This window comes from Danio rerio, chromosome 14 (assembly GCF_049306965.1).
Source record: "Danio rerio strain Tuebingen ecotype United States chromosome 14, GRCz12tu, whole genome shotgun sequence".
NCBI lineage: Eukaryota > Metazoa > Chordata > Actinopteri > Cypriniformes > Danionidae > Danio > Danio rerio.
Window position 1 is genome coordinate 6,871,311 of NC_133189.1, and position 13,690 is coordinate 6,885,000.

At 39.3% G+C, this 13,690-nt stretch overlaps 1 protein-coding gene across 18 annotated transcripts in view; it reads right to left on the reverse strand.

Moving 5' to 3' along the window:
• Positions 1-2,096: 2,096 nt before the first annotated feature.
• Positions 2,097-13,690, reverse strand: part of slc44a1b (solute carrier family 44 member 1b) — a 68,784-nt gene continuing 57,190 nt past the window's right edge. For 6 of the 18 annotated variants that reach the window (XM_073922502.1, XM_073922494.1, XM_021481097.3 and 3 more), the window contains 2 exons: positions 11,823-11,900; positions 2,097-5,207 (listed from right to left, as the gene is read on the reverse strand). In XM_073922502.1, coding sequence (XP_073778603.1) covers positions 5,184-5,207; positions 11,823-11,900 — 102 coding nt within the window. In that variant the 3' untranslated portion in view covers positions 2,097-5,183. Of the gene's footprint in view, positions 5,208-9,725; positions 11,901-13,690 lie in introns of those variants that run through there. The other 12 variants (XM_073922500.1, XM_073922493.1, XM_021481096.3 and 9 more) reach the window with 2 other exon arrangements.

Below are 13,690 nucleotides of genomic sequence, written 5' to 3' on the forward strand. Positions count from 1 at the left end.
GTGTGTATGTGAATGAGAGAGAGCATGGGGCTGTGCGTCGCTTGGGGCTCTCTCTCTCTCTCTCTGTGCGTGTGTGTGTCCCGCATAAGACAAACAGATGACCGCGAAGCTAAGGTCGCATATAAGGTATTCAGTTTCTGAATGGTTTAGGCACAAGCCAACATTTTGGTGACGCTGTCTGAGTCTTACGTCATAATTTTTGTTATTATGCAAGGTAATACCGGACACCAAGGTAAAATAGGGAGAAGGTTTGACGGTATCAAAATTTGGATACCTCCCAAGCCTAGTGTCCATGTAAACATACTCATTGATACCAACCGCTGATTTGTTTTACACTTTGTATTTCATGTTCCGGTTTTTCTTTACTGAATAAGAAAACAGACTACTGCCCCCTGCAGGTGTAGAAAGACACCGATTGGTCATGCTCAGTGTTTTGATCCAGATTCAAGAGATGACAAGACACTTGGTTTTAGTCAAGGCTAGTTGTTTGGCGTTGGCGTGGCGTGGCGTGTCCAGGCCCTTATGCTCATCAAGGTTGCGTTTATTAATGAATAATTATTCAAAAGATTTCAGTGATAGCAAAGCTGATTTGTTGCAGCTTTTTCTCCGGGTTTAAGGGTGGTTTACACAAGAACATATTAAGCCAAAAACGGGAAACTTTTTGAAAACGTTTTGCCTGTTCGTTTGTACGACGACATCTTTTTTGGGACTGAAAATGCGCACATTTGGAAATGGGTCTCAAAGTGGACGTTTCTGAAAATGCTTTCATGCTGCTTGTGTTTGTGTAAACACCTGAAAATGATGATGTCACATGCATGCATAGTATGTGTTTTAGCGTTAGCATACTTAGAAACGGAGCACTGATGACCGATGTCTCTGAACAATGATACTAACAGGTAAGTTACTTACTGTTAGCTAACACGAAGGTTAGACCAACCTTTCTAATGCATAATAAAGTTACATCTTATTCTTTATGTGTGGTGATTCCATTGTGAACTCATGCACAGAATGCAAAAAACCCAATGACGTCACTGCGACATGGCTACAATTCGCCACTCAGAATTTGCATATTTACCTCATGGCCGTGATGTCGCTTCAAAATTTCTTTTCTTTATCCAGAGCAACCAATTTTCACTTGATAGTGAAATGTAGTGTTTTTAGCAACATGGCGCGCATATATATCCATCCACATCTAGACAGGGTGTTTATGATGTTTTATGGCTTCATGACTCTTTAAAGGCAAGAGCAAACAAACACACAATAATGGCTGAGTTAACGGTAGTGTTGTTGTTGCTCAAGTGGTTCCAAACGCTTCATCAGGAAAGTGTGGATTTACTTTTTACGTTGAAACCAAACAGCAGATACGCATCACAATCTATGTTTCCATCCAAAAATGCGAATGAACTTTATGCGCAAAACTGGATTATCGCTTAAAAGACGTGCGAATAAAGCAGCGTTTCCATCCAACAAGTCAAAGCGAACAAAATCGTCACTTCCTGATTAACTGGCGCCAAATATCAACAGTAAAAACGGAATTTGCTGTGGTTGGAGAAGCTGCGTCAATCTTTTCTTCATCTAATAAATGACTTGCGCCTCAGAAGCATACCTGTCAACATTGGGATGTGAAAATAAGGGATATGCCCACCATAATAAGGGATTCTTATTCAAGCTTTAGAATCAAGCTATCAAATCTCAATCGCCAATTCTTCACTGTATAACGTACACATTCTGATTAAAGAGCAACAAATGAATCTCTTATTTATTTCGATTTTTTCGTTTAATTACATTACATAACAGAGGTTTCACTATAAAAATGCACACATCTAACAATATAACAAATGCATTCGACTGCTTTCCTAACTTTTTATGCTCATTTAAGACGAAATTAGTTGTGTTTGAAAAAAACAAAACAAAACACCAAGATCGACATCCTTATATGTTATTATTAATTATGTCTGTATGTCTGTTTTACCACGCACCCATAAGCCAGACTTTCGCTCCGCTCTTAATCGCATGTACAGAATCCGTTTGGGAAACATTGTCTATTTATCACTATGGAGTGCATCAGCTGACATTCACGCACCACTATATGACTGTTTTGAGGATTGCATAGGAGGGGTGACGCCACCTGTAATAAAAAGGAAGGGGAATCGCGCTGTTTTTATATTTATTTTAAAGTGTTTTTGTGCCTAAACAAAGCAAAAGCACAGAAGAGACTTGCATTTAAAAGCAAGAGGCGCCCTCTGGTGGTACGGCGGTATGGGTTGCGTATAGGGAGGCTCGGCTATTTAATGTTTCTTGCCACCCTTCAGAGAAACACTGACAATACGGGAGAAATACGGGAAAATACCTTTGCGGGATGATAGCGTGATGGAACTATCAAATACAGGAGTATCCCGGGAAAAACGATAGGGTTGACAGGTATGCTCAGAAGGCAATCCTGACACTCAATAAATGCGCGATGGCGTTTGAAGGTGTCAGACGCGGAGCACAGACGCTCTTGATTCTGGAGGTCATTAATAATATAATAACACTAATACCTGAACGGTAAGGCCTTTTAATATGTTTTATAGTGTACTCAGCCTGCTGGTTTGTCCATTTACACGTTTACCATCACATGATCTCTTACCACAAAATCACTTTTTTTTTTTTAATGCGCATACTGAAATTTGTGCGGTAAGTGTTTGCATCGTAGTTCTTGCGCATCTTTTCTTATCGAATAAAAAGTTTATCCTACTCAGTTATCCGAATTCGTTTTTTATGCACATTTTCAAAATGTATGCACATCATGGCGATTTCGTCAACCGTTTAATGAAATAGGTGGAATAAAATAGGTGGATGGAAACATAGCTACTGACAACACACTGCAATTTCTACATGCATTCAGTTGAGGAGTTTGTTTAACTATATTAAGGCCTTAAGGGTCACTAGCATATACAAAAATACAATAAAAATTACGATAAAATTATTGTCTCTGCCTAATGACAATGTAACTGCCTAATCAAATAAAATAAACTTAGTTTCCGCCGAATTTGTTTAAAATTACGTGGTTTTGGTTTTTATTTGAAAAATTTAACTATATCAAGGTCTAAAGGGTCACTAGCATATAAATATGCAAATACTAAATTATGTCTTAAAATAAAAATCGCTGTCTCAACATGTTCATTCACATGATCAATTTTCATGTTTATACACTTTTGGCCCCAATCACCTTCCATACCTTTTAGTCACGAACCAATTCGTTCAGTCGCTTTGCTGTTTCGAACTGCCGAATTGAACCCAAAATAAACTTCACTTTGGCCGAATTTTGTTTGAAATTATTCATTTCGGTTTTCAGTATAAGATTTCGTTTAAATATAATAGGGCCTTAAGGGTCACTAGCGTATACAAATGCAAATAATACATTATGTCTTAAAATAAAAATCGCTGGCTCAACATGTTCAAACTGTTCATTCACATGATCAATTTTTATGTTTATACACTTTTGGCCCAAATCACCTTCCATACCTTTTAATCACGAACCAATTCGTTCAGTCGCTTTGCTGTTTCGAACTGCCGAATTGAACCCAAAATAAACTTCACTTTGGCCAAATTTTGTTTGAAATTATTCATTTTAAGTTTTCATTTTAAGATTTCGATTAAATATAATAGGGCCTTAAGGGTCACTAGCATATACATATGCAAATATCACGTTATGTCTCATAAAAATCACTGACTCAACGTTCAAACTGTTTATTCACGTTATCAAATTTTATGTTTGTACACTTTTGGCCTAAACCACCTTCCATATCCTTCAGTCATGAACCAATTCATTCTGTCGCTTTACTGTTTCAAACTGCCGATTCGAACCCAAAATAAACTTGGCCGGATTTTGTTTGACATTACATAATTTTGGTTTTATTTGAAAAGTTTGTTTAACTATATCAAGGCCTGAAGGGTCACTAGCATATACACATAAAAAGACTACGCTATGTCTTTTATAAAAATTGCTGTCGCAACATGTTCAATCTGTTCATTCACATGATCAAATTTTATATTTGTACACTTTTGGCCCAAAATAAACTTAGTTTTTGCAGGATTTTCATTTGTAAAGTTTGTTTAACTATATCAGGGCCTTCAGGGTCTAATAGCACATATGCAAATACCCCATTATGTCTTAAAATAAAAATCGTTGTCTCAATGTGGTCAAACTGTTCATTCACGTGATCAGTTTTCATGTTTATACCCTTTTGGCCCCAATCACCTGATGTCACTATTGCATAGTCTGAACCCAAGGTAATGTGATAAAAAACTGCTTTATTTTTGCTGAAGATTTTTACTATTTTACAATTTGGTTATTCTGTATTTTTTGATCAAATAAAGGCAGCCTTGGTGAGCTGAAGAGACTTTTTTTATAAACGATTCCAGAGTTTTGACAGGCAGTGTAGTCACCATATGTTGTGTGGTCTGTACGTGTCAGTCGTTCTTATAGTTACAGCAACTGTGAATTGTGGTTAGAAACCATTAACCTCTTCCTCCCAGTGTAAGGTGAGCAGATCTTCCAGCACTAACAGTCACAGCAGGAAAGAATGGACTTTTACAGCTATCGCAACTCAGAAACAAACTAAAATCACCACCATTGGAGGGAAACCAACCGACCAATCTTTTTACACAGAAGTGAAATGTGAAGGCCCTCAGACTTCATTTTCAGGCATGGTAATGCTATTTTAGTCAAATAACACGACCAAGCTTGTTTTTCTCTCTCTTTTTTTTAAAAATTAAGAAGTAAAAAGCATCTACGCTTCATTATTTTGATTAAAAGAAGAAAAAAAAGAACAAGTGCTGCACTGCAGTATGTGGGTTTCTCAAAAACGCAAAGAAAACCAATTTAAAAAAAGGTTTGTTATGAAAAATTGACAATAAAAACAGTGATTCTCTAGACATTATTAATACTGTGTTTCACTAGATGGCAACTGTTTGTTTTTTAGTCTTATAAAAAGGACATCACTACGAAAAATGCATCAGGCTTTTTAAAATATGCAGCGCTCCAATATAAAGTGCTTCATTACATTGTTATTTCATTTTTTTACAGTTTCTTATTAAAATATTGTATTCCCTGGAGTGAAACCATAGTAAACATGTTACACATTGGTAAAAATAAACATTTTGGAATGTCTTTAAAAAGTCCCATGGGCTGATTTTGGTCAAGCAGAGCTTGTCCCGGGAGCCTATAGGAAAGAAACACGCCATTAGTCTCAATAGCAGACCAAACAATAATCAATCAACCAATCAATCTGGATCTGGGGGGGGGGGGTTAGTCCACTTCATCAGTGTCATAAGTGCCAAATATGGGTTCAAACCATAAAATGGCACCGCAAAAAGCAGATGCTAGACGCCATGCATATGGAGAGGGTGTTATGAATGATGGATGATAAAAGGCCGTCTTGAAATCAAATTCTTCTCCCATTTATAGTGACAAGATTTCAGAAACAGTATATTGGTAGCTGACAAATTGATGCATATATTTAAATGCAACCCTTTTTATAAGATGTAAAATAAGTCTCCGATGTCCCTAGAGTGTGTATGTAAAGTTTCAGCCCAAAATATCCAACAATTAACTCTTTGAAGCTGCCCATTTGATCCAAATTGTCCCATTTTAGTGACTGCCACTTTAAATTCAAATTAGATTTTTTGAAAACAAAAAAGGGGCGGAGCTAATATGTCGATTCATTAGCATGGCAGCAGATTCAAAACAACTGCTTCTCACTCAGGGCTGTTTATGCTAATGAGGGAGAGATTGTCAATAATAGGCGGGGCTTTTCCCCTCTGATGACACGTCCAATAGGAGAATGTCAATCAAAGTGTTTTTATCAAGTATGATTTTAAAATGATGGATTCCAGAATTTATTTTTTATTTTTACTATTAGAAGCTGGTTATATTCACACAGTGTTGCCACACAACGTTGTTTAAACCCCTCATAAAAGTCATTTTGCATAAAAGGTCCCCGTTAAAATTAAATGATAATAAATATTAAATTATATAGACTATGAATTGCATTTAAAATAGTTTGGGTTCAAATAAAAGCATAATTCACCCAGAAATGTAAATTCACCTCAGGCCATCCAACATGCTGCTGACCTTTTTTAACAGGAAATGTCATATATTTACAGGTAAAATGCTGTGGACAGCTCAAAGCACCATTATTTATGAACCAATAAATTATGTCACCTTATATGGCCTGAGGGTAAAGTATCAGCAAATTATCCCCAAAATCTCTCCCTTCAATATAAAGTGCATAAGGAATAGTCTAATAAGCAGTTCATATAATTAATCATTTTGTGCTCTGAAGAAAGAAGGTTTCTACAAGTTTAAAACGACAGCCATGACATTTTTAGGGGTTTGTAGCATAGCATATCAATGCTTAAAAGTAAATTTAACGTGTAAATGTGAATATTCATGTCAAATATCCATGTAAATTTGAATAAATAAGATATTACTCATTTGAAATTACACTGTAGAAGTGAAAATACTCAATTGGCAAGTCACATGGGCATCCTACAATACATCGACCAGTAATTTCTATCCCCTAATAATAATCTTGTTATTTCTAATTCGTGCTTTCTTTCACCTTCAGAACACAATTGAAGATATTTTTATCTAATTTTAAAATTGTTGACACTTACACTGAAGCTCTATTTACTTCAAATTTGGATTTGTCAACTACCAATATACAGTCAATCTCGATCTCATCCTACTAAACAAACACTGACCAACCAGTAATCTTGATAGCTTTAAAGGGGTCATATGAAGTCATTTCAGGTTTTCTGCTGTCTTTTAAGTGTTTTTGAAAAATTATATATATATATATATATATATATATATATATATATATATATATATATATATATATATATATATATATACATATACATATATATATATATATATAACAGGGATGGGCAAACTTGGTCCTTGAGGGCCGGTGTCCCTGCAGACTTTTGCTCCATCACTAATCAAACACACCTGAAAACACTAATTAGAGTCTTCAAGATTATTAGAAAGCTACAGGCAGGTGTGTTTTGATTAGGGTTGGAGCAAAACTATGCAGGACACCGGCCCTCCAGGACCAAGTTTGCCCATCCCTGATCCATAATCACAAACCCAAAAAGTTTGTTTTTTTTAATAAAAATCTTTTACATTCAATCCACTTAATCATCTGCATTTTCTGGACCAGATTCGGCATCCAATTCATAAGGTAGTAAAGGTGAAACATTTCCATCACATGCTTGAGGTATTTAGCCAATCAGACCTCATGTTTGAGAAGGATGAGATTTGTAAAATTCAAGCAGAGCAGAGACGAGCAACAATATATTAAACAATATAATTATTAATTCTTCTCATTTTGTGTTATTAAATCACGTAAACTAGAGATGTGGTGGAAAATGGTTTCAAAATCCATTCAGAGATTTTCATACTTCATTGCTAATCTCTCTTAAAATGATTTTGAGCTTAGTAGATGGCGTTAAAAACTAACCTGGAGTGTCATCTGCTGTTCAAAAGTAGCCTAGAGCACCATCTATTGTTAAAAACTAGCCTAAACACCATCCAGGGGCGTAGCAACTGAGGGGGATGGGTGGTACAGACCATTTAGAAACAGTTGATTAATACTTATATGAACGTTAACTTTTAGATCTCATTCAGCTGTCCCCCCACTTTTAAAATGTCTGCTACGCCTCTTGCACCATCTGTAGTTACAAACTAGCCAAGAGCATCACCTGCAGTTAAAAACTTGCCTAGAGTGTCATCTGCATTTATACAAGTGTTGTCTGCTGTTAAAATCTAGCCTAGAGTGCTGTGAACAATTACTCTGCATGGCCGTCTGCTGATAAAAGCTAGCCTAGAATGCCACCTACTGTGAAAAACAAGACTTAAGCGGCATCAGCTGTTAAAAACTAGCCTAAAGTGCCATCTGCTGTTAAAAACTAGCCTAGATCGCCATCTGCTGTTAAAACCAGCCTACAGCGCCATCTGTTATTAAAAACTAGCCTACAGCCCCATCTGTTGATAAACACCAGCATAGAGCACCATCTGCTGTTAAAAACTAGCCTAGAGTGCCATTTGCTGTTATAAAATAGCCTTGAGCACCATCTGCTGTTTGAAAACCAGCCTAGAGCGCCATCGCCTTTTATAAACTCGCTTAGTGTTATCTGCTGTTAAAAGCTAGCCTAGAGGACCATCTGCTGAAACTAAAGCGCCATCTGCTGTTAAAAACTAGCTTAGAGCACTAACTGCTGTTGCAAAAGCGCCATCTGCTGTTCAAAACTAGCCTAGAGTGCCATCAGCTTTTATAGTAGCCTACAGCACCATCTGCTTTTATAAACTAGCCTAGAGCACCATATGCTGTTAAAAACTAGCCAAGAGTACCATCTGCTTTAGAAAACTAGCCTAGAGTGCCATCAGCTTTTATAGTAGCCTACAGCACCATCTGCTTTTATAAACTAGCCTAGAGCACCATATGCTGTTAAAAACTAGCCTAAAGTGCCATCTGCTGTTAAAAACTAGCCTAGATCGCCATCTGCTGTTAAAACCAGCCTACAGCGCCATCTGTTATTAAAAACTAGCCTACAGCCCCATCTGTTGATAAACACCAGCATAGAGCACCATCTGCTGTTAAAAACTAGCCTAGAGTGCCATCTGCTGTTAAAACCAGCCTACAGCGCCATCTGTTTTTAAAAACTAGCCTACAGCCCCATCTGTTGATAAACACCAGAATAGAGCACCATCTGCTGTTAAAAACTAGCCTAGAGTGCCATCTGCTGTTAAAAACTAGCCTAGATCGCAATCTGCTGTTAAAACCAGCCTACAGCGCCATCTGTTTTTAAAAACTAGCCTACAGCCCCATCTGTTGATAAACACCAGAATAGAGCACCATCTGCTGTTAAAAACTAGCCTAGAGTGCCATCTGCTGTTATAAAATAGCCTTGAGCACCATCTGCTGTTTGAAAACCAGCCTAGAGCGCCATCGCCTTTTATAAACTCGCTTAGTGTTATCTGCTGTTAAAAGCTAGCCTAGAGGACCATCTGCTGAAACTAAAGCGCCATCTGCTGTTAAAAACTAGCCTAGAGCACTAACTGCTGTTGCAAAAGCGCCATCTGCTGTTCAAAACTAGCCTAGAGTGCCATCAGCTTTTATAGAAGCCTACAGCACCATCTGCTTTTATAAACTAGCCTAGAGCACCATATGCTGTTGAAAACTAGCCAAAAGTGCCATCTGCTGTTCAAAACTAGCCTAGAGTGCCATCTGCTTTTATAGTAGCCTAGAGCACCATCTGCTTTTATAAATTAGCCTACAGCACCATCTGCTTTTACAAACTAGCCTAGAGCACCATATGCTGTTAAAAACTAGCCAAGAGTGCCATCTGCTGTTAAAACCAGCCTAGAGCTCCAATTGCTGTCATAAACTAACCTAGAGCGTCATCTGTTGTTATAAACTAGCCTACAGCGCCATCTGCTGCTAGAAATCTGTGCCATCTGCTGTTATAAATTAGCCTAGAGCGCCATTTGTTGTTAAAGAATAACTTAGAGCGCCATCTGCTAATAAAAAAAAAAAAGAGTCTGGAGTACCATCTGCTATTACTAACTAGTCTAGAGCGCCATCTGCTGTCCAAAATTAAGCTCAGAATCAAGTCGAGAGAATAGCGATGCATTTTGAAAATCTCATTCATACATTCATTTTCTTATCGGCTTAGTCCCTTTATTAATCTGGGGTCGCCACAGCGGAATGAACCGCCAACTTATCCAGCACATGTTTTACGCAGCGGATGCCCTTCCAGCTGCAACCCATCACTGGGAAACACCCATACACTACGGACAATTTAGCCTACCCAATTCACCTATAGCGCATGTCTTAGACTTGTGAGAGAAACCGGAGCACGCGAACACGGGAAGAACATCCAAACTCCACACAGAAATGGCATTTTGAAAATCTCAGAAATCTCAAATTTCTCAAACTATTTTTCGCCCCAGCTCTAATATAAATATCGCATTACGCCAAACAAACAAACCATTTTTCTTTTAAAGGTGCAGTAGGTGATTGTCTTCAGAAACATTTTTTGTTGTGCTGGTTGAAAGTCTCTTCACAGTCCAATAGTAATGATCACAGTAAATGATCTAAATGTGTTTATATTTATTTTTATATTCTGGGTAAGGCATAAAACTAAAAAAATTGTTTATCCAATTAAATAGAGTCGGACCGACATCTCCCTTAATTCCGATAGGCAGGTCAGACTGTCTGTCAGCAAATGTAGATTCGGACTTCTGCGCATCTGTTCACGCAGATCCGCCATTAGCGCGTGCCCGTCTGCATCACAAACGCATGCGCTCCGAGCGAGCTGCGGGCCGAGCGAGCTGCGGGCCGCTCGCAGATGCCGAGTTGGAGCTGGAGGCGCCGAAGGACAGCCGAGCTCGGGCCGATTACTGTAAAGCCAGGCGCGGGTATAATTCGCCCTTAAAGCAGCCGCGCAGTCACGAGACGGACCGGGAGAAATCAAAAGCTGAATTGAAACTTTTAAAAACCTGAATCAACATTGGAGTTACTTTAGCACGCTGGAGGAAGGACGACACCATGGCTGAAGTATTACTGTTAGACAGGTAATGTTCTGTTTTAAAACTATTTTATGTTAGATTGTGTTGTGTTATGAATGGGTTATATGCACAGACGTGTTGTTCAGCCACTGAAATCTCCCGGTGAAAGATTGATGTGATTATTTTTAGTTTCAGAAGGTTCTTTAACAGCATCTATAATGTAGATTTATATTTAGTTTAACAACAAAACACCAGTAAATAGCGCTATTCTGCCTAACTGCTTTACTGAGCTGAAGTTGCTTTTATATTCACATTGGGTCATTTTTGAACTATGATAGCCTTCCTATACTGTTTACCGCTACTCTGAATATTCACTCTGAAATAGCATGTAAGTGTGGCAAAGTATTTCATGTAAATCCTGCACGGCGCTGGCACTAACTAACTGGCGAATGACATGAACTAGTGGGTTGTCTGTCTGCTGTTTTGACACGGTGCGCTCGCGATTTCAGGGGGTGTGGCTTTGAATCACAGTCCCTCCCCGCCGTCCAAAGATAATATGCTAAGCTGTTAGCATTTTGGCAGATCACCTACTGCACCTTTAAGCAACCTCATATGACCTCTTCAACCCTTAAAATGTTCTTTTACAAATGTTTTTCCAGTAAGCCACCGGTAACATGGTTCATTTTAGCATAGTGGAGAATCCTGTCATAACAAAGATCCAACAGACCATCAACGGGAGCGATTTGATCTCATCTCGTGTTTCCAGTAAAGCATTTTCAATATTATGTCCTCTGAAGAGCAACATGGTGTTTATAAGGCCACGGTTACATAAGTACAGTTAATAGCCGCCATATGAGTTCAAGACAGTCAGTAGAAAAGAAAAAAAGAGGCAAGAATGGAATGAAAAAGATGAAAAATAAAAATTAATCCACAGATAGAAAAATAGATGCTCATGCTTTGTTAGTGCAGTATGAGATGAGAGATGGAGGAAAAGCGTTAGTCAGCATGCAGCAGCAGCGACCGGCGGGCTCTGGAGCAGCGTGACCAGGAAGAAGAGGGTGGAGGTGGGCAGGCAGACAGACAGGAAGATGATCATGTCCTGTGTGAGGCAGAGCACCAGCGTGTGCTCCGTCAGGGCCCAGTCCATCAGCACACACAGCAGCAGGTAGTACAGGTGAAACTCCTGTAAGGCCTGCCACTCTGCCCCCGCCGAGCCCCCGTCACCACTCACCATGGCCTTCACCTCAGTCAACTCTACCTCTTCCTTGGGGCGGGCACGCTTGCTGCGCCCCCGCTCCTCCATCGCCATCGACCGCCGGCTGTTCTCCACAAACTCCTGCAGGGAGAGAAACACAGCAATCAAACTGGAGTCTCAGACAGATCATACAAGCAACGTCACACCAAGATGGTCTGACATGAAGGTAAACAAATGTATATACACAGTTTAAACATATATATCTATATATACCACAGTGCACAGTACACAGTGTACTTTGATGCACCTTTGGCAGCAATTACAGCCTCAAGTCTTTTTGAATATGATGCCACAAGCTTGGCACACCCGTCTTTGGGAATTTTTGCCCATTCCTCTTTGCAGTTCCTCTCAAACTCAATCAGGTTGGATGGGAAGCGACGGTGTACAGCAGTTTTCAGATCTCTCCAGAGATGTTCAATAGGATTTAGGTCTGTGCTCTGGCTGGAGCACTCATTCACATTTACAGAGTTGTTGCGAAGCCCCTCCATTGCTATTTTGACGGTGTGCTTTGGGTTATTGTCCTGCTGGAAGAAGAACCGTCGTCTGAGGTCAAGAGCACTCTGAGGCAGGTTTTCATTCAGGATGTCTCTGTTCATTGCTGCATTCATCTTTCCCTCTATCCTGACTAGTCTTTCAGTTCCTGTGCTGAAAAACATCCCCACAGCATGATGCTGCCACCACCATGCTTCACTGTAGGGATGGTATTAGTCTGCTGGTGAGCGGTGCCTGGTTTTCTCCAAACGTAACGCCTGGCATTCACTCCAAAGAGTTCAATTTTAGTCTCATCAGTCCAGACAATTTAGTTTCTTATGGTCTGAGAGTCCTTCAGATGCCTTTTGGCAAATTCCAGGTGGGGAGTGGCTTCCGTCTGGCCACTCTACCATACAGGCCTGATTGGTGGATTGCTGCACAGATGGTTGTCTTTCTGTAAGGTTTGCCACTCTCCACAGAAGATTGCTGGAGCTTAGACAGAGTGTCTATCGGGTTATCGATCACCTCCCTGATTACGGCCCTTCTCCCCAATCACTCAGCTTAGATTTGCCGGCCAGCTCCAGGAAGAGTCCTGGTGGTTCCAAACATCTTCCACTTACGGATGTTGGAGGCCACTGTGCTCGTTGGAACTTTCAGAGCAGCAGAAACTTTTCTGTAACCTTCCCCAGCCTTGTGCCTCGAGACAATCCTTTCTCGGAGGTCTACAGACAATTCCTTTGTCTTCATGCTTGGTTTGTGCCTTGACATGCACTGTCAACCCTGGGCCCTTATATAGACAGGTGTAAGCCTTTTCAAATCATGTCCAATCAACTGAATTTACAGGTGAACTCCAATTAAGCTGCTGAAACATCTCAAGAATGATCAGTGGAAACAGAATGTACCTGAGCTCAATTTAAAGCTTCACCGCAAAGCCTGTGAATACTTCTGTACATGTGATTTTTCAGGGTTTTTTATCTTTAATAAATTTGCAACAATTTCAAAAAATCTTTTTTTCACATCATCATTATGGGGTATTGTGTGTAGAATTTTGAGGAAATAAATGAATTGAATCCATTTTGGAATAAGGCTGTAATATAAAATGATGTGGAAAAAGTGAAGCGCTAGAATACTTTCAGGATGCACTGTATTATTCACGTAGCGCAGGTTTGAATTGAATCTTTTAATGTTTAATTGTGCAGCTTTAAAGTGACATAAAACACCTTTAATTAATAAACTAAGAAAGCATTTAGGCAGGTCCCACCACAACTCTTTCCGTCATCCCTTATCGTCACATTTTATGGAGAAGCTAAAATGCTTTCAGACATGTGATTAGATTGGCGCGGGAGGCGAACTCTCTGCAATTGTTTTAAATGTTGGATTAACCTAACAATTGAAAAACA